The sequence below is a fragment of the Melozone crissalis genome, unplaced genomic scaffold, assembly GCF_028551555.1.
Source record: "Melozone crissalis strain CALT ecotype California unplaced genomic scaffold, PUWL_Pcris_2 ptg000010l_1, whole genome shotgun sequence".
Classification (NCBI taxonomy): domain Eukaryota; kingdom Metazoa; phylum Chordata; class Aves; order Passeriformes; family Passerellidae; genus Melozone; species Melozone crissalis.
In genome coordinates, this window is record NW_026535788.1 from 5,985,967 (window position 1) to 6,006,731 (window position 20,765).

Sequence of the window (20,765 nt, forward strand, 5' to 3'; positions counted from 1 at the left end):
TCCCTGAGCCCCCTTTCCATGGGGAAATTCCCGCTGTGCCCACCCTGAGCCTGCCCTGAGCCCCCTTTCCATGGGGAAATTCCTGCTGTGCCCACCCTGAGCCTGCCCTGAGCCCCCTTTCCATGGGGAAATTCCTGCTGTGCCCACCCTGAGTCTGCCCTGAGCTCCCTTTCCATGGGGAAATTCCTGCTGTGCCCACCCTGAGCTGCCCTGAGCCCCCTTTCCATGGGGAAATTCCTGCTGTGCCCACCCTGAGCTGCCCTGGCCCAGCCTGAGGCCGTTCCCTCTGCTCCTGTCCCTGTGCCCTCCTGGCAGGAGCTGGGCAGAGCCACAGGGGCCCCCCCCTGCCCCCCGACTGCTTTTCATCTTGTTCTTTTCATTCTGTTTTGCCGTCACTTCAATGTCAAGATTTATTTGGAGGCCTAGACTCTTTTTGATGTAATTTTGTGACTTCAGTTTCATGTCTCTAACACGTATATCTATATTTATAAGCATTTTGCTTACCAAAAGTTGTAAAGGAGCCTTTTACACCATAAAGTCCTCCCATCAACAGCCACAAGAATATAAATTGTGGTTTTTTTCATTACTCTACTCACTGAAGTTCAGTAACAGCAACACTATCAGAGTGAAGACACGCAGACACAACTCCAGTAGTGTTCTTTGTTTGCTCCCCATTACAAATGTGAAAAAAATCACTTCTTTCTGTGTCAGCTTTTTTTAGCTAGAGAAAAAGCTTGTATGCACAAGTATCACAATCATCCTATACTACAATACCTGTTATAAGTATTTTTTGTCTTCTATTCCTCTACACTAATGTTGGAGGTTTGAAATCGGCCTCTTGTAACACCAACACTTCTCCTGAATTTGACTGCAGGCCTTGCATGACTGTACCAAATATCTGACCCTGTGGAAAATCTGGATGGCTCTGGAGTGGCACTGGGAGAGAATTAGCTACGTTAGTAGTAGAAAGCACAAATTGAATTAATTTGATAAAACATCTATTTACAGGTGGAGGGGCTGCAGAAACACTTGAGATTGAAATCAGAACAATGAGCTACTTGTGATTTTGAATAAAAAACCTGCGCAGGTAACCTAACCCTACTTTGCAACCCTCAAATCACAGGCTAACATGAGCATTTGTCACCACCCTCATTCAGGAAGCATTTGCCACAACACTTGCGGCATTAATATTTATCAGTCAAGTGGGACTATTAAAATTTCTGAGTCAGAAATAAATTGATCAAGATTATAGAGTGAGTCAATGCAGAGCCAGAAATAGCATTCACAAGGCCTGACTTTCAGCCCCATGCTCAAACCACTGCACAGGTTCCTTGAGGCACTTGAATGATGTAATTAATGTTTGTAATTTGAACCCTCGGATGGAAAATGCTGTGACAATGGTGGCGTTGGATGGACACAAAACCACATATTAATAGAAGAGAAACAATGGCCACAGATTCCTGGGAAAAGCTTTTTGTACTGGAGTGCAATACAAAGGTTTTTCTTCCAGGAAAAAAAAACCAAAACTTTTAAGTCAATTGAAATCAAGCAGTTAACAAAACCTGTGCCAAGATAATACCATGTCACAGGGCTTGCAAGGGTTGCAGGATGAAGAGAGAGACGAGAATGTTGACCTCACGTTCAGAAGGCTTGATTTATTATTTTATGATATACATTACATTATGACTATACTAAAAGGAATAGAGAGAAAAGTTCTCAGAAGCTGGCTAAGCTAAGAATAGAAAAGGAATGAATAAACAAAGATCTGTGTCTCAGCAGAGAGCGAGACCCAGCTCTGCCGTGAGTGGTCAGTAAATCCAAACATCCACCCGAGACCAATCACAGATGCACCTGTTGCATTCCACAGCAGCAGATAACCATTGTTTACACCTTGTTGCTGAGGCCACAGCTTCTCAGAAGGGGGAAAAATCCTAAAGAAAGGATTTTAATGAAAAGATGTCTGTGACAATCCCACTGGGAATATCTCATGGTTCCAAGGTATTCTAAATGTTTGAAACAAGTACAGAAGGAGAGCTCTGTCTGCCCCTGGATCCCTGCAAGTGTCCAAGACCACGTTGGATGGGGCTTGGAGCACCCTGGGACAGTGAAAATGTCCCTGCCCCTGGCAGGGGATGGCACTGGATGGGATTTAAGGTCCTTTCCAACCCAAGACATTGCATGATTCTCAAGTCTAGAACATGCCATGATTATTTTTATTTTGTTTGTTAGTATTTCAGTTCCCCAAAGCTGAACAAGTGCCCTTTCCTGAGCTGGACACACCCAGCATCCTCCCTGCACAAGGGCTCTTGGCCCTGCACACCTCGGCTGAACTCTTTGTACTGCATTAATCCACCCTGGGAACGCTTTTATAGTGTTTCATATTTAGCAACAAGTGATGGCTGCTGATTCCGGAGGTGACTTCGAGGGACAGTGACCACACCTCGCCGTGGCCGCTCGCGGTTCCAAGCCTGCGCCTCTCTACGGTAGCGTTTGCCTCCTAGTGGAGAGCGCTGGCTCAGAAAAGCGTTATCAAAACCAGCCAGGGCTGTTTTCCTCTTTGCAAAGGTTGAGACTGTTCAGATTGGAGGGTAAAATTCACTGTGTAGAGAAATCGAATTCACAGTTTTTATTCTCGCAGCTGTGAAACAAACATTGGTTTTAGTCCACCGCTTATCTTTACAAGCCCAAACCAAGTTAAATAAGATGTTTGCTGCAGGCAAACAAACAGCTCCAGACAGCCACAGTCAATACACAGCAGCCTCACTCCCAGCACACCTCGATCCAAGTCCTTCCCTTTACAAGAGCCAATTCCATGGAAAAGGGCAAAAGGAGGCACCTTTTATTCAATAAAATGAGTGTTTGATGGGAGTCGGGATGTTTTACACCTCTACAGCCCGAGGGGAAGAGCAGAAGAGCAGCACACAGGAAATTGCTTCCCAGCTCTGCTGTGCCTAAGAGGATGACAATAAAAGTCTCTATTAAAATATTGGTATTCCATCATCCATAGCCCCTCTCAAGGAGGGGAAATCTCACAGGTTTTTGCTTGTCAGCACCACCCGAACTTTTTCCAATCAGGCTGATAATAAAAGGATCTGCAGTTAAGCAATAAATGATCCTGTTCTCCCTGAACAGAGCAGTAGGGGAGCAGGTGCTGCTGCATACCCAGCGTGTTTTCCAGGCAGCAGCCACATCCTAGCAGGGAAGTGACAAAGGACTTGAGGCACAGGGCTCTCCTGCACCTGGGCATTGTGTCAGCTGGATAAACACCTCGCTCTGAACAGTAACTGGTGGCACGAGTGACACTGCTGCTGTCACATTGTAGATACAAACGACCCAAGTGGTGGTTGGTGGCATTTCAGTGGCACAAGGACAAGATGCAGGGAGGAGAATGCCTTCCCCATGTTCAGTCTGGCATTCAGGGACTGGGAATTGCAGATTTGCACTGGTTTTACTGGGCACTGAGGATGCTGTGTGACTGGAGCAGCTGAAGGCAGTGACCAGAACCATCCTGCCCACGACAGGAACAGGGACACAGTTCCCCAGGCACAGGGAAGAGACCACTCATTCAAAAATACCTGCAAACACAGAAAAGGATAGGGGCAGGAAAGAGCATAAAAAGCATCCTGACAAAGTGTATTCTCTGTGTACTTTTATTAATAAAATATATGATTTACAGCATGTATCAGTGGACAGTGTGCTTAGAGAATTCTCTAATGGATAGTGTGACAGCACAGGCAGGAGCTGGGTTTGGTGAGGACAAGTTAAACCTCAGGTGAATGACAAGGACCACCATTCCCAGCAAACCCAAACCCTTTCCCACAGTGAGCTTTAACCCATCCCAGCAGGCCCAGCTGTGGTGCCAGAGGAAGCTGTACTGGAGTATTGCTCTGGGTGGCTGCACCCGCTCACTCTGTGCCATCTTCACCTGCTCAGCACCTTCAGTGCATCCCTGGGGCTCTGGTGGCACAGGAACAGCAGCCTCAATACCATGGCCCTCATCTTCCCAATCCAGCATCCTTAAACCTACACCTTCACAGAACAGGATTTTACCAGCTCCACAGCAAAAGCATCTCATCACCTCAGTGCCTTCACAGCAAGATAAAGAACATAAGCTTTGGCCCTGGAAACAGCTGCACATGTGATTAATGTTACTCAACAAGTTGTTTCTCAAACTGTTGGAAGGTCTGGTTGCTGGAGTAAAATTAGTCACATGCTACTAAATAGGAGTAGGGCCCACTTGTTTATTCACTCACTGGAAAACAGCTGCTGTTCCTGGGGCAATTAATTTGTTTTACAAGGCTAACAGGTGAAAAAAAAGGTCAAATCCTTACAAAGGCTCATGGTCACGCATGCATGGTACAAGACAAATACTGTATTTAAGAGAACTGGATTAATAAATATTAGAATTTTTACATTTTCACATCACTGCAGAAGGACTTAAAAAAACTCAAGAGTGATTGCAATAGTAGTCTTGTTAATAACCTCTAACCCAGCCAAAATTTTACAGCAGAAATAGTATCTCAGTTGATCAAATCATAATGTCATTTTAATAACTACCTCTAAGCCACAGAAATAATTAAATACAGGTAACTCAAAAGCAAAAATTCTGCCAGTCAAGGTAAATTCACCATTAATTCAAACTTTACTGAACATTTCCATGAAGGAGGAACAAAACCTAAAAGCACAATCAGCAAAAATACTGGAAGTAAAAACTCATGAGCCTTATAAAGCATCAATATCTAGTTAATCTTTGGATAAGCCTTATGTGCTGAGGAGTTGAAATCTCTCACATCACTATGAACACTTATTTCATGCAGCTTCTGTACTCCACATGTTTGGCTCCTCGCACCAGTGAACATTTCTATAAGTGCAGGAACTTTGCAAAGCCAAAAGCCAGAAGAAAACATTTGCATGGTTAAACTACATTTCCAGTTAGCAATAAATACAGAAAATAGAGCAGCAGAATGCAGTGCAGTCATTAGCTATGGAACCATGGTGCTGGCTTGTACTACAGAACACCACACAGGAGCTTGGACAATTTCTCACAAAGCCACAGGGGACTTGGTGCTCTAAACAAGGCATTAAAGGTATTTTATCCTAAAACAAGGCATTGAAGAAACCAGGATGAAACTAAACATTAAGACATCAGTCCCAAAAAATGGAATTTAAAACCTGAAGATTCTATTCCCTTTCTGATTAAAGCAACAGGCTAAAAAGAGGAGCATTCAAGGGCACAGGAAGTGGCTGCTCAGATCAAAACCTGACAGCAGTTGTGGTGCTGAGATGGAAGTGGTCATACACTGGCTGGTGCCCAGATTGCTCAGGAGTGAATGCAGGTACCTGTGAAATCCCTCCCTCTCTTCATTCCCATGAAAAATAATTAATACTGGTTAAAATCATTACAAAAAACATAATTTTATTTTCATGCATCTAAGGTAAAACACAGAGTATTTGTATAAAGAGGTAGATTAAAAAAAAAAAAAAGAAAACAGATTCTCCATTCTTTGTCACTTTTATTCAGTAGTTTTTTTTCCTTATTTTCTCTTTTTTTTGGTGCCAGACATGGCAAGGAGTGATTACAGTCAACTGTTTATTAAAACACTTGTTGCAACACAGACCCCCTTTACCACTGACCCCAAAAGGACCCATTTTATGTGCTTTATTTTGTTTATTTTTTTTCCATACACCACCACCAAGGCGAGGTGGAGGGGGGACGAAGGGGGAAGGGGGAGTCCAGGAGGCCAGAAGGAGGAGGAATGCTACAAGCCACAGCAAGAATGAGCTGTATTTAATAAAAAAAGGGGGCCACGAATGATACAGTAATGAGGTTACACAATTAAATCCCATAGCATGATTGAAGGCTTTCCCTGTGTCTGACGTCATCACAATGGAAGGCATAAAAAGTGGAGTAAACCGATGTTGAGACAGTCCAGTCTAGTCCATTAGGCAAGATGGTGCAAGTAGTCATTTAAATTAAAAAGTGCCCTATCCTCACCTAAATGGCTAGCAGGAACGGAGACAACAGAACCACAGAGCCTTCTCCATGGAGCTAGAAAAGTGTGTTGTCATATGGCACATTTTTAAACACTGGAAAGGGGTGCCATAATGGACCTCTCACTTGCTTTTGTTACAGGTACAAATGCTAGATTCAACTATTTCAACTATGCAGGAAGTGACTCTTCAGTTAGGAATGCCAACCCTAATTCATCTTGTCTTGAAATATATACAAGTTGTTTGTGGTAGCTACAGCAATGATGTTCTCCTTGGGGTGCCAGGCTGTGTGCAGGATCTTCTTGTTGAAGTCTAAGCTGTCGACACTGATCTCGTCCTTCTTTCTCTTGCCGCTGGCGCACACCTTGCGCGGCTTCAGCACCGTGCGCGGTTTGTTGTTCTCCCGCGACGCCTCCAAGGTGATGTCTCGCTTCGTGTTCCTATCAAACATCCTGAAGAAGTTGTTGTAAGACCCTGTCATGACAATGCTGCACAGGGGGAGAAGGAAGAAAGATGTCAGTAAGGAATGCCTTCTCCTTTTAGCAAGCCAGAGGGTCTCGACTGAGATCACACACGTGGCATCACCCACACCTGCTACAGCTAAAGGGAAGCAGGTTTTATAAATTTCAAACTTCCCAAAAATACCCTTTTACCTTCCCTGGGCCCTCTGAGGTATTTTGTTATCGAAGCACCTCCAATGTCATTATTTAATTTGCTTTTCACACACACACAGGAGAGAGCCGATACGTCGGATTTTTAGTGACGCAGAAGGTGTGCAAATTTAGGTACTAAGCAGCACATCTAGTTTGTGAAAATTCCTTATAGCCCCTGATTCTGCATCAGCTGTTCAGTAAGAAAAACAGACTTACAAGTTTCCCTGTCCTTCCTCTGCCTCAAAAAATATTTGAGCAGACAGATGCCAGATTTCAAAAAAAAAAAAAGCAGCACACCATGTCTGACAGCACTGACAAGGAACCACCGAGCTGCTTTAAATGCCACAAAAAAGCAGTTAATGGCATGATTAGCACAGAAGCAAGAGCTGTCCTAAGTGGTGCTATTGGCAGGTTGTCGCAGACATTTTTTCACAGAAATCCTTTCTTTCAGATTTCTGTATCTTCTGGGAAGCAAAGGGCCCCAGAAGATGAATGTAAACAATTGTTATCAGCTGCTGTGGAATGTAATAGGATTCACCTTGATTGGCTCATTTTCTATGTTTATAATTAAGGGCCAATCCCCAGTGCAAGCTAGGGGACTGAGCCCCTGGACACAACTTTGTTTTAGATTCTTTCCTTTCTATTCTTAGCCTAGCTAGCATCTGCAACCTCTCTCTTTATTCTATTTTGTATAGTAATAATGTATTATGTATCATATATCAATAAATCCAGCCGTCTGATCAAGAAACAAGATTCACCGTCTCTCTCACCACCAGCGACCCCACACAGGGTGCTGTAATAGCAGGTCACAACCATGGTAAATCACTGGAAAAAGAACATTCCTGGAAGGTTTTCCCATGGGTTCCCCTAGAGGTCTGGTACAGATCCTTACAGTTAATAATGCACATGTTACACTCTACTAAAGTACTACTGCATTGTCCAAATCCAGGTATTTGAGGTCCACTGCCCATTTTAAGAATAATTTGGAAAGATCTGAAGTGCACAGGGATAAGAATTCCACTTGCCTGTCTGATCCATTCCAACAGCATTCAAACTTGTCAAAAATGCAATCATTCTCATACAGTGAGCAGAGTTTACTCCTGAGGTATTCATGCACCTGGAAAAGAGGGATAAGAGAAACTGAGTGAGCCTTAGACTCATACCTGTAAAACAGCCTTCCCAGACTGTTCCAAAAGCAAGGAACCTGAGACTGTTCACAAGAGCTCTTTCTTATAATGAAAACAGCAATTTTCAGTGGGAGCTAAAAACATTTTATGAAAGGGAAATGTTTCACCTCCTGATATGGCACAGAACATAAAGACAGCCAAAGACCTGTCCTAGTATCATGGCTGGAGATTTCCTCTCCACATCCCAAACCCCCACTGGGTAAGAGTGAGGCTTTTCCAGCCCCAAACACGGCTTTGGGTTCTGCCACCACCCTGCAAACAGCACAGCCTTTCAGCAGGAGTGTGGAACCCCCAAAGCTCAGGGATGCTATGCCTGAATCTAGAGACAAAACTGTAACTGCCACATCAAGGCTATCAGTAAGATTCAGCCCCTGTCCATGGTTTTTACTTCCCAGCCCACATGATTTTCACCCAGTACCTGGTATGTTTCCACAGGTCTATTTTCCATATTTAAATCCCAGATCTTCACTGACAGATAATCTCTAGTCATCATATATCGACCACTGTGGCTAAATTTGACATCAGATATGGAAGAGATGATTTCAGAGAAAAATGATCTGTTGCTAGGATCCTCTGGTTCTTCAAACACTGCAGGAAAATAAGACAGGCATTTCAAGAGGTCAGGTTGTGTCTCTTTGATACAAGATACACCTGAATTACTTTAACATTGTCTCAACAAGCTTTCTGCCTTGTGTTACTCTGTGTTATATAAAATAACTTTAAAGAAGAAACATTGGTAATACAGTTGCCATACCCTCTATTGTTGTAGCAAGCCGAGGTCAGCTTCTTAGTAAATGAATTATTTGGCAATATGTGAAGTCTTGATTCACACATGCACCAGATTTCCAGCACCAAGTACAGACCAAATGGCCTTTAACCACCTGAAGTCTGCAAAAAGCCATTCCTGTGTCCAAACAGAAGCTGCTACTCATTTTACTCACTACTTTTACTCCAGGAAAACATAAATATAAGATTTATTCAGATTTTAGGCTTTAGATATACTCAATATACTACAGGAATTCTATACAAATCCACACAGACTATTCAGTGTTTGATATACTCTAACAGCAACTGTCCTCTGGCCCAGGGAGACATTGAACTGCAGCACTCACACTTTGAATGTCTGTCACACAGGGCTGATGCCCTCATGTCACACAGGCGAATTGTGCCTTTGCTGCTGCTGTAGACAAACGTGCTGCAGCTGTTGGGGTGGAACTCTGCAGCTGTGATCACCTCTGTCAGCTCCTCCATGTTGGCAGGCTTGATATCTACAATATCTGCAGCAGCTCTTTAAGGAATTGCCTCCAGTAAATGGGTTTTTCCCAAGGTATTTTTCAGTTTTAGATGCTTTCAGAAATGCTACCTCAGGCTTGTGGGACCCAGGCACAACCCAGGTAAGAGTTAAAATCAAGCCACACATTTTTTTTACAAAGCAAGGTGGTAACATCACATTCTGAATCTGTTTCAGGATAATTCTTACAGCAGCAGAAACCTGCTTCAGTTTTGCTCCACACTCCAGTAGTAATTAATTCTATACTACAAATTATCTCCCAAGTATTTCATATAAAACTTCATTTTGCTTAAATTCTAATTATACTGCTATGTTATAAAATGCTATTTTGTATTAAAAGCTTCACACAGGTGTGGCTGCTCCATCCCTGGAATTGTCCAAGGCCAGGTTGGAGCAACCTGCTCCTGCCCACCTGGATGAGCTTTAATGTCCCTTCCAAACCAAACCATTCTTTCTCCAGAAGTAAAAGCCCTTACAATTACCAGGGAGAAATGGAGATGAATTCTCTGTGTCTATACTAAACACTTCTCATGAAAGGAACTAAAACCCAACAGTTTTCCTGCTCCCATCCCACAGAACAATGGCAAAAGGATACTAAAACTTCTGTCAGTGATTTCCAGGTGCCACAGGTTGATGCGCAGGTCGTCTGCAGACAGGTACGTCTCATAGTCACTGTTGATGGAGATGGAGTTGATGTGATACGTGTGAGCGTTGGCAAATATCCTGCGTGGGCTGGCTTCCACCATGAGGTCCATGGGCCTGAACACTGGCACCTGCAGCACACGGAGCAGGGCAAGAGTGAGATCCCAACCCAGCACAGATGTCGCAGACATTTTTTCACAGAAATCCTTTCTTTCAGATTTCTGCATTTTCTGGGAAGCAAGGGCCTCAGAAAAAGAATGTAAACAATGATTATCAGCTGCTGTGGAATGTAATGGGATGCACCTGTGATTGGTTCATGTTCCCATGTTTATGATTAAGGGCCAATCACAGGAGCAAGCTGGGGACAGAGTCCCTGGACACAACTTTGTTATAGATTTCTTTTCTTTCTATTCTTAGCTTTGCTAGCAGCATCTGCAACTTCTCTCTTTATTTTCTATTTAGTATAGTTATAATGTATTATATATCAATAAATCCAACCTTCTGATCAAGAAACAAGACTCTCGTCTTTCTCTCACCCCCAGCGACCCCACACAGGACGCTGTAATACACAGACACCAGCACTGCTCAGCACACTCCTTCCACATCCCAAGCTGGATCAAACATCTCACAAATCAGTATTTCTGCCAAGGGCCAGCACAGGAAAGATGAAGTTAATGATGTGCTGGGTGGTTCCTCTGTGGTGGTTTGACCAGGAAGAAGTGGGAATTCTGGGATGCTGTGGTCAAACCAATGGGTGCTCGGATTTTGATATTGGCACCTGGTGTGGCCAGTGGGGTTTGGACACACCTCTGAGATCACACAGGGGTTAAAAGCAGAGCTTCGGCCCTGGGAGGGAGGCAAAGAGGTCGGATGGAGGCAAAGAGGTCCCCTCGTCCAGCTGCTGCTGCTGGGCGGGGGAGGGGCAGCCATGTGGTAGGCCTGGGCCTGGACAGGGATGGGGGTGGAGGAGGCCCTGGAGGATGGAAGGGTGGAGGAGCCCGAGGAGACATCGAGCAGCCATCCCCCCCCAGGAGAGAGAGAGGGAGGAGAGCCAGCAACTACGAATGTGATAGCAGCCGGCCCAGGAGGAGAAAGGGGGGGAATGCAGCGAGGGAGGAGGTGCCCAGCCAGAGCAGCAGCGAGTTCTGGGACAGACAGAGACTGAAATTCTGAAATTTTTAACCCCTTTCTTTCATGATTGGGACCTCGCAAAAATGCTGATCCTCCTCGGAGCTGAATAAGAAGGGAGATAAGAGATGAGATAACAAGGACCTGGCCCAAAGGATGTTGAGAAGCCTGGCTGAGTGGGGAGAGATGATTGGAGTGGCCTTTTGGCTGGATTTCTCTTGTGTAGCCATAGACTGAACCAGTTTTATTCCTGTGACACAGAGACTGCACTTAGGGGGAGGCAGTGCCTCAGAACCAGGAGGGTTCATTGTGGGGACCCCTCGGTCCCAGGGGGTTGGAAAAAAATGGGGGAGACAGATGTCGCAAAGCAGAGACTGTGCCTTTTTGGAGTGAGACAAGGCATCCTTAAAAGACAACCCTAAAAGCAGCTCTGGTCCGTGCACAGTGGTGAGAGCACTGGGCATGGAAGGAAGATGTCACAAATGGCAAAAGGACTTTCTGGGCGGTGCTGAGTGACATGGAAGCACACGAGGTTTCAGTGTGTTTCCAGGGGAAGCCTGTGGTGCAAGAAGGACTCCTCTCCTCTTCATGGACTGAAGTTTGAATATCCTAAAGGGTGGTGCCAGACTGGGCAGTTGGTGATTTGGGGGAATGTATTGGATTGGGAAATTTTTGGGTGGTGGGGAGGAGGAAAGTGTTTTTGTATGGTTTTCAATTTTTTTCCTCTTATAGTTTTTTTTTCCTTCTTTTCTTGTAGTTTAGGTAATAAATTTTCCTTTATGTTTAAGCTGGAGCCTGCTTTGCTTATTCCTGGTCACATCTCACAGCAGACACCAGGGAGAGGGTATTCTCATGGGGGCACTGGCTCTGTGCCAGGCCCAAACCATGACATCCTCCCAGAGCCATGGGCTGGGAGAGGGGAATGAGCTGATTGTGAGCTACTCACCCGTAGTGTTGTAACTGTAGTAGGATCCCTATACCGTCCATCCTCCTCCTTTAAATTATAACCCTCGGGTCTTTTGTCCCTTTCACTGATTTTCCATAACTTTATTGTTTTATCTGCAATGAAACAAGCACAGGTTAAAATGAGAGCTGTGGAGAGACACCAGTCATCACTGCTGATGCCTTCTAAGAAGACAAGGCCGCCCACGTGCACAAAAAAAGACAAAAATGCTGCTTGGGGAAAACAAGACAAAAAGCATTAAAAAACCTCCTCCACAGTTTGTTCTTTTTATAAGAGCTCCAGCAAGTTTCAGTCAGGACAGGGACTGCGATGAATGATTGATGGAAGCTGTGCCACAGGGACTCTCACACACAGGAAGGTCTCACACGAGCTGTACACAGGGGCTGTAAAATCCCAAATACCCACCCTGTGCTGGGACACCTGTGCCAGGGAAGCCACAACCACATCCCCAGATCCCTGCAGTTAAACCCTGCTTGATTCCAGCCTTTTGGAGAGGATTAGACCAAATCCTAATAACAAACCTACATAAGAACATGTTATGGTGCAAAATACTTACCATTTGTAGACAATAAAAACTGAGCAGCATTTTTCTGGGGTAACCACCTAATTTTGTTGATCTTCTCTTCAATTTCTAAACTTTTCAAGTAGTCAAACTCTGGTTCATGGCTTTGAAAGGTACTGTAAACATTGTATTCTCCCCTACTGTGAGACTGGGTTTTGTTCTAAAAAGAGAATTAAATGATCAAGACATGTATACAATGTACATTTGGGTACAACCTACTTGATTTTCATGATCCTGTCAACCAAATAAGATGAGCATCATCTCTGTGGCAAGAAATTTATTAAAGTTTCTATTATTCTGGCTAAGAAAACATCAGAGAAGAGACAGTTCATGCAGCAGATTAAGTTTCCAGAAACTCTCCACAGATGTGAGTAACATCTCCAACAAGTTTTCACGTTAATGCTGAGCAGCTGAACAAACGAATATTTTACCTATTAAAAACAAAAAACCCAAAGAGCCCAAAACAAAAACAAACTACAACTTATTTCATCTTTAATTCTTCCATCTTTGCTGTTTAAAGGGAATATTTCTTCCCCTGCAACACAGACACACAAATGGCAAATTTACTCTGTGAGTACATTCAGCTTTCCAGGCACACTATGGAAAACCCACATGGCACCTCTAAATTTATACCAGCAGCTCCACGATTCTGGTTTATAATCTCCAAGTCCCCTAAGAGCTTCTGAACTGCTTAAGCAGCTTTTTCTTCCTCTTTTCTAGAAGGGGAAGAAGCTCATCACCTCTGCTCTGGCATTAGAGTCACTCCTGCAGTTACCTGACCAGGTGTAAAACTGGTTTTACAAAACTGAAAAATTACACAATTCCTCTTTCCAAAAGCTGTGTCTTAAGCACCAAAATATTGCACTGCATGGACTGAACCTTGAATTTCATCCACTGGGTGCAAAAAATTGGACCCATTTCTGATGCAGTACTCCCCATGTTCACCTGTAGTGGTTTCAAGCTGAGTGTTGTGATTTATTCCTGTCCCACCAACTCCAGAGATTGCACCATCAGATGCCTTTGCTGTGATATGTTCCTGGCTGGGGACTTTGCTCCTTCCTTCTCTGGTGTCTCATGTCCATGGGCTCATTTAATCCCTGAGCAGCTCACCAAAACACATCTGATACAACCCTTGCTAGCCCACATTTGTCACATTCTTTGCATCATCTTCCCGTGCTTCATACCCTGAGAGCTGGCAGGAATTCTTGTACTTGAAAATAAGCTGGGGGCAGGGAAGGGATAATGGGCCAAAACACTCAGAAATCCCATTTGGCACCAGAATTCTGTACCACACCTGTCCCTTACACTGCTTTTCCCACCCTGGAGAATGGAAGGGACTTTGTTCTAAGCCTCAGTCAGAACTAACAACTGAAGCTGGGTCACTGCATGGAACAACTTGGAAAGGAAATCTATTGTGCTGTAGGAAATGCCTTCGGAAATCCAGGGAACTGGGAACTTTCCTTCAATTCCAGACTGACCATAACGACTGAGGTTAAATATTCTATGTGTGGATTCTAGTAAAACTTTACAGGACCACAATAATACATAAGCCCAGTAATATGTGAAATCCATCCTTGGGCTAAAATCTGAATTTAAACTCTCAGTCTCATGGTGCTCAAAGGAAAACAAAAAATTCCAAACAAGGCGAGGTGTTGGCCCAAGATGTTCAATTCCAGTTTAGGTAATTGCACCGTGCCCACGCAAATTCCTGCTCGGTTTCTGGGAGCTGCAGGATTCACTTCCTGCCTGGCACCCAGCTGATGTCACTGGCTGCCACATTCCAGCCCGGAGGTGGCAGCACTTTGGCAGTGGGGGAGGCACACAGGTCTGCACAGCTCCTCACACGGCCCTTGGCAGCGCTTCTCTTCCTGCAGGCGTGGTCTGCAAAGCTCTGCAGGGAGTGTGGCAGAAAGGGGCACAGAATTCCAAACAGAACACTTCCATTTTATTCACTTTCACATAAAATCTGCTCTAGACAGTTTGTTGGAACAACCAACTACCAGTCCATAAACACAAATCATTCCCTAAACACCAAGAAGTAAAAAAAATGCCAAAAACAATTCTGTGCAATTTCACCTGACAACCCAGCTGTTCCTCCTACCCCTGGATCCCAGCTCCTAAGGATGTAAGCTTGGATTATACTCCAAAAACCAAGGAGTCATTGAAAAACAGCTCACCTAAAAGCAGGCAAAGAATTACTGCAACTTTAAGCTACACAAGAGGATTCTTAAAAGTGTCAAGCTACAACTCAAGAATTAAAAGTAATAAAGAAATAAAAGGAAAACAATAAAAAGCCACAAAATACTCCAACAGCTGGTGCCACACAGCCCCACTAGATGTCCCCACTGACCGAGGGGAGCTGCAGGCACAGGGACGGTGCCTTGCCCACAGAGCAGCCGTCTGCTCAGGGAACCAGAAATGCCAAGCTTTAAAAGGGAGTTTTAAAATGGAAATGGAAGGAAAAACTACACAAAACTAATAGTGGCATCTCCCTGAAATACATGATAACCACAAAAACTTCCAACTTCCAGCCTCAGTTAAAATCAGGCACTGCAGCTCAGCTGCCCAATGACAGAGGTAGAGCCAAAAGCCCAAAAAACAAGGGTAAAGGAAGAAAAGATACCTCTGCTATGGGGATTCTGTGGTTTTACTTGATTGAGGTGGAAAAGGACATCTGAGGTCACAGTCACACATTTACTAAAGGGCAACTTTTAATATCCCCAGTTCCGCTGAAATCAACAGCACAGCCAGAAGAGTCACTGTGTAAGAACCAACTGCAGTTCCCTCAAGGGGCTTTTGTGTCCTACCCTTTTTTGGTCTTCCCTTTCAACATTCTTTATGCCACAACCAAAGAGTGTTTAAAACAACTTCTATCACCAAGTTAATTAAATTTCAGTGTTGTAATCACTTATCACACAGGCATGCACTTTTTGTAAAGGGTTTTATAAAAACATGCTCCTTGTCCTTAAAAAGGGAATAGAAAGAACAATGGAATTAGACAGCACTCACCTCCTGCTCCTGTTGAAAGATGACAACTCTCCCTCCTTTGTCTCCTGTTGCTAACAACTCTCCAGAATGGTTAAATTCTACTGTAGAAATTATATCCGCTGCAGAACAACAAAAATAAATCCCTCAGATTAATCATTCTTCTAAATACCAAGTGGCCAAGAAGGCCATGATTAAAAAAAAACCCCAAACCATTAAACAAATTGTACTTTATTTAAAGGACACCTATAAAAAAATGCAAGTAGAAGTTTCTTCCAAAAAATAACCCTAGTTTTTAAGCTGTACATTTGAGAAGCATTTCTAGATGACCATGCCAGAGCTACAAGCATGGTGTTGTGCATTACTTTGTTCCTCAGGTTTAATATCCTCAGCTTTTTAGAGCTGGTGTTTCTACTCTGACACTAGATAATACAGACTGTACCTTCCTAGAGCAACTGTGCACCTTTATTTTCTCCATTTTTCCTCATGCATGATTTAGATACAATCATCATCCATATCACCTCAAAGCACCTTTTTTTTTATTTTAAAGGACCTCGTACACATTTGATAACCTAAAGGCAAAAGGTATCAGGGGAGAAAAGTTCAGATATCTGTGTTTAAGGAATGCAAGGAACAAACAGCTGCAGAAAATCAGGAAAAAACCTCAACAGTCTTCAAAACACCCAAGTACCTCTTCTGCATGAAGAAGGTTTACATTATCACAACTGGTTTTATAGAGAGTGCTAGAATGAAATGGTAAATATACAGTGACACGAATAGCAATCCCTAGTATCAAACTGAGTGTTCATACATCAGAAAGGACAAATTACAACTTAAACTCAAGCCCACCCATTCACATTTCCAAAGGTATAAATGCTCCTTGGACTCCCAAACAGTTCAATCAGAAGCCAAACTATTTTTGAAAACACAACTCTATAAATCTAATTTTCTGCCACAGAAACTACTTGAGAGTTGTACATACACAAGTCGTAAGGCCATTTCACTTTCATGCCAGTCAGCAGTAGATAAACAGTATTTTCTGTGGGATGGTTTCTTTTTTGTCCATTGCATTAATAACATTTTAGACTTGAACAAGATCAATACCTGCTTGACTTGGAGCCAAACATCAGCTCCACAGAGTTTTGTATTCTGCAGCACAAACTGCCCCAGAGATCCCCCAGCAATGTCCCTGGCACTGCCACCTGGCACTGCTTCCACTGGCTGCAATGTCTGCAGACAGAGCTAAGGACAGAAACACACCCACAGCCTGTGCCTCACTGAACCTGGATCCACATCACACACACACAAACTTTCATTCCAGTGCTCATCATCTTTTCATGATGTTGCAGTGTGTTGTAATGTCCTGTTTTAAACTTCCCGGTCCCTTCCCAGGTGTGCCAATGCCCCTCTTCCCCTTCCCCCCTCGCCCCCTGCTGGGCTGTCAATCACTTTTGACATTCCAGCAAGGCCTCCTGTGGTTCATCACGTTCAAAGGACGCCCCTCAGGCCCGGGGGTCATTGGCCTGTCTGGGTGCCATCCTCCCCTGAGACCCCGCCCCTCTCACCTGGTTGGGTGGCTCACCTGTCCCCTCCCCTCCCCCGGGAGCTTAAAAAGGTGATCAGACCATGTGCTCGGGATTCTGTTGGAGCTGTTGCTCACGTTCAGACCTGTGTGACCATGGAATAAAGCTCTGGATTAAACCCTCCAGCAGAATCCATCTCCTTTTCTCTTCACCATCACCTGAAGCCTTCCTCCTGAGGTAAACGGAGTTCCTACCAAGCCTGGACTTGTTCAGTGCCCAGCTGCAACCTCCAGCAAGCTAAAGGTGTCTCTGGGGTGACACACCACAGCTGCTGCCTTTGGCCCAGCAGCGAGGGTCAGACTGGCCCAGGCACAATATAACTGATAATATTGGGATTCATATTCCAATATCATCCCAGAAGGCAGCAGTTACTACAGCCTTTCTTCTATTTGTGACCAAGCTGAAGTGATTTATCTCACATCTGGAAGGTGCAAAGCACTGAGCTGCAGATCTGGTATTTCACAGGTACCTCTGCCAGGTGAAGGGGGCATGGAGACAAGAAACGTGGAATGTGGAATTCCAAACCCATACTGGGTTTGCATGCACAGCTGCTTGTTTGCTTTCTAGTACAGATTCCTTTGTAAAATCTGTATCTTGGCCCTGGCTTGGGATTACTTAAGCAGAAATCACTTTCTTCTGTCACGTTTTCAGCACCTTTTTTTTCCTTTGGAGAGGGAATAGTCCAAGATTACACTGTGGAAGGCACATTGGATTTATTGATGCATCTTGAGTTTTGAAACAAGTTGATATTTTTCCATTGCTGCTAAGGAATGTATTTGGTTTTAATTTATAACTGATCCAATCCTTGGAATGATCTGCATGGTGTCAGTCAGGCACTGGAGAGGTTTCAGTACCTTGTCACCACTGCCTGAGCCTGTTGGACTCCTTGGAGGTGTGGGATATGGGTGCTGAAAATTTGTTTGTGCCCTTGAGTCTGTCATAAAGCAGGATCTGCATCAGCTTGGAAATCACTGGGGGAAAGCTTGGATTTTCCTGAAAATCAAAAAGGCAAGAATGTCTGGGATCTACAGAAAAGTGGTTGTCTTTCTGCTCTGTGAGATTTGTATTATTATCAAATACAATATATAGCATTTTTCTCTGCTCTTTCCACATACCTGGACATCAATGTGCAGAAGGAGGGACGTGCAAGCCAAGCAGTCACAATGCAAAGCACATGGCTGTACTCCTCCAATAGGAAAAGACCTCACTTAAGAAGTTATCAATTAATTGAAGAAAAACACACTAACACATCTCAGCAGTGAGAAATACACAGAATAATTACTACTGAGAAAAACAAAGACTTAACACTACATGCTCTGACAGTCTTGAAACTGGTAAGATAATACAGTGAATTATTAGCAAACTCAATGTGTCCAGGATGTGGAAAGAGCAGAGAAAAAATGGCCTTAGAAGTCTCATATATACATACAAGAACAGATGGATAAATTAATCAAAGTACTTATTTCATGAAAGCCACTGGAAAACTCAGAACAGGCAGCAACAGCCAGAAAAATCTTTGTTTAAGGACAAAAATCTCTGTTTTCCTAGGTCTGATGATGCTATATATTGTATTTAATAATAATACAAATCTCACAGAGCAGAAAGACAACCACTTTTCTGTAGATCCCAGACATTCTTGCCTTTTTGATTTTCAGGAAAATCCAAGCTTTCCCCCAGTGATTTCCAAGCTGATGCAGATCCTGCTTTATGACAGACTCAAGGGCACAAACAAATTTTCAGCACCCATATCCCACACCTCCAAGGAGTCCAACAGGCTCAGGCAGTGGTGACAAGGTACTGAAACCTCTCCAGTGCCTGACTGACACCATGCAGATCATTCCAAGGATTGGATCAGTTATAAATTAAAACCAAATACATTCCTTAGCAGCAATGGAAAAATATCAACTTGTTTCAAAACTCAAGATGCATCAATAAATCCAATGTGCCTTCCACAGTGTAATCTTGGACTATTCCCTCTCCAAAGGAAAAAAAAGGTGCTGAAAACGTGACGGAAGAAAGTGATTTCTGCTTAAGTAATCCCAAGCCAGGGCCAAGATACAGATTTTACAAAGGAATCTGTACTAGAAAGCAAACAAGCAGCTGTACGTGCAAACCCAGTATGGGTTTGGAATTCCACATTCCCACACCTTCATCAAAGCAACAGCCACACATCAAACACTGCTGCTGGGCTGGGTGGGTTTGAAGGTGTTGGAGAAAGGACAGAGGGAGCTTTTCAACCTCCCCAGTGCCTGGATTCGCTTGTGGGTTCTCATCTGTGTTAACATCCTCATTGCCCAAAATGTGTACCCACCTTACCCTGCTTTTCTCCAGGGATAATTCCAATTCCTTGATGATTTTGGCCCTTCAGCACCACAGGAGAATGTCTCCAAGCTGAGGTGCTTTCTCTCCTCTCCCTAGGTGGGTGCCTGCAAACAGAGCTGCTCCTGCTGGCCACACACTGGGCAATGACCCAGGAGCTCTGAAGGGATGCTGAAGGCAGAAGCAGATGTGCAGTGCCCCACTGCCACCACACTGATGGCTGCTGGAAATGGATGCATTTCAGTGCCCTTTTCTTCAGCACAATGTCAGAGATAAACAACCACTGAGCCCTTATCTGATACCCAAACCCCTCCCAGGCCACAGCTTATCCGCTGTCACACCATCAGCTGGAGATCAGATCTGTCCTCTCCTCCTCTCAAGCGTCTCAGGACACCTCTGACACCAAGATGTGACAGTGCCAGTGCTGAGGGCTGCAAACGCTGCACGGCAGCATCAATCACAGGAGATGAAGACATGATTGTGACAGAGGCAAAAACCAGGACACAGCAAGGTACACCCTCATTCCTGCAGGGCACCTGCAATACCAGCACCCAGTGAACCAGGTTTCTCCTTCTTGCATAACTTGGGACAAAGAATTCAGAGGCTGTTCCATCATTTACAAGTATTTCTCTGCACAGATCTATATCCATATCCTTCAGTTCCATTCAATGTCCCTTTGTTGCAGTGTGTTGTAAACTGTTTTAAACTTCCCGGTCCCCTCCCCAGGTGTGCCTATACCTCTCTCCCTTCCCCCTCGCCCCTTGCTGAGTGAGTCCTGTCAGTCAGGTTTAACATTCCAGCAAGGTGTTGTGTGGTTGGTCAAGTTCAAAGGATGCCCCTCAGGCCTGGGGGTCATTGGCCTGTCTGGGTGCCATCCTCCCCTGAGACCCCGCCCCTCTCACCTGGTTGGTCCTCACCTGTTCCCTCCCCTCCCCCTGCCCCGGGAGCTTAAAAGGTAAATCAAGCCATGCGCTCGGGATTCTGTTGGAGCTGTTGCTCACGTTCAGACCTCTGTAACCATGGAATAAAGCTCTGGATTAAACCCTCCAGCAGAATCCATCTCCTTTTCCTCCTCACCATAGCCTGAAGCTTTCCTCCTGAGGTAAACGGAGTTCCTACCAAGCCTGGACTTGTTCAGTGCCCAGCTGCAACCTCCAGCAAGCTAAAGGTGTCTCTGGGGTGACACACCACAGCTGCTGCCTTTGGCCCAGCAGCGAGGGTCAGACTGGCCCAGGCACAATCTACCTGGTAATACTGGGATTCATATTCCAATATCCCTTCACAGACATTTATTGTTGTAGAAACACTTCTGGGACTGCTAAATGGTTTCAAATAATGTTTTTTAGTGACCTGAAACAAAGGGGTAGTGGGGTAGGAATCACCTACATAACCTGAAATCTATTTATGAATGAAAATGTTCTACAGCAGGTTGAGCACAACACTATGGAAACACAGAGCTG

At 44.4% G+C, this 20,765-nt stretch overlaps 1 protein-coding gene across 2 annotated transcripts in view; it reads right to left on the bottom strand.

Moving 5' to 3' along the window:
- Positions 1-4,524: 4,524 nt before the first annotated feature.
- Positions 4,525-20,765, bottom strand: part of PPP2R2A (protein phosphatase 2 regulatory subunit Balpha) — a 49,228-nt gene continuing 32,987 nt past the window's right edge. For both annotated transcript variants that reach the window (XM_054270537.1, XM_054270536.1), the window contains exons 3-10: positions 15,428-15,525; positions 12,413-12,578; positions 11,839-11,951; positions 9,718-9,895; positions 8,944-9,108; positions 8,250-8,419; positions 7,670-7,761; positions 4,525-6,479 (exon numbers count right to left, since the gene is read on the bottom strand). In XM_054270537.1, coding sequence (XP_054126512.1) covers positions 6,200-6,479; positions 7,670-7,761; positions 8,250-8,419; positions 8,944-9,108; positions 9,718-9,895; positions 11,839-11,951; positions 12,413-12,578; positions 15,428-15,525 — 1,262 coding nt within the window. In that variant the 3' untranslated portion in view covers positions 4,525-6,199. The remainder of the gene's footprint in view (positions 6,480-7,669; positions 7,762-8,249; positions 8,420-8,943; positions 9,109-9,717; positions 9,896-11,838; positions 11,952-12,412; positions 12,579-15,427; positions 15,526-20,765) is intronic.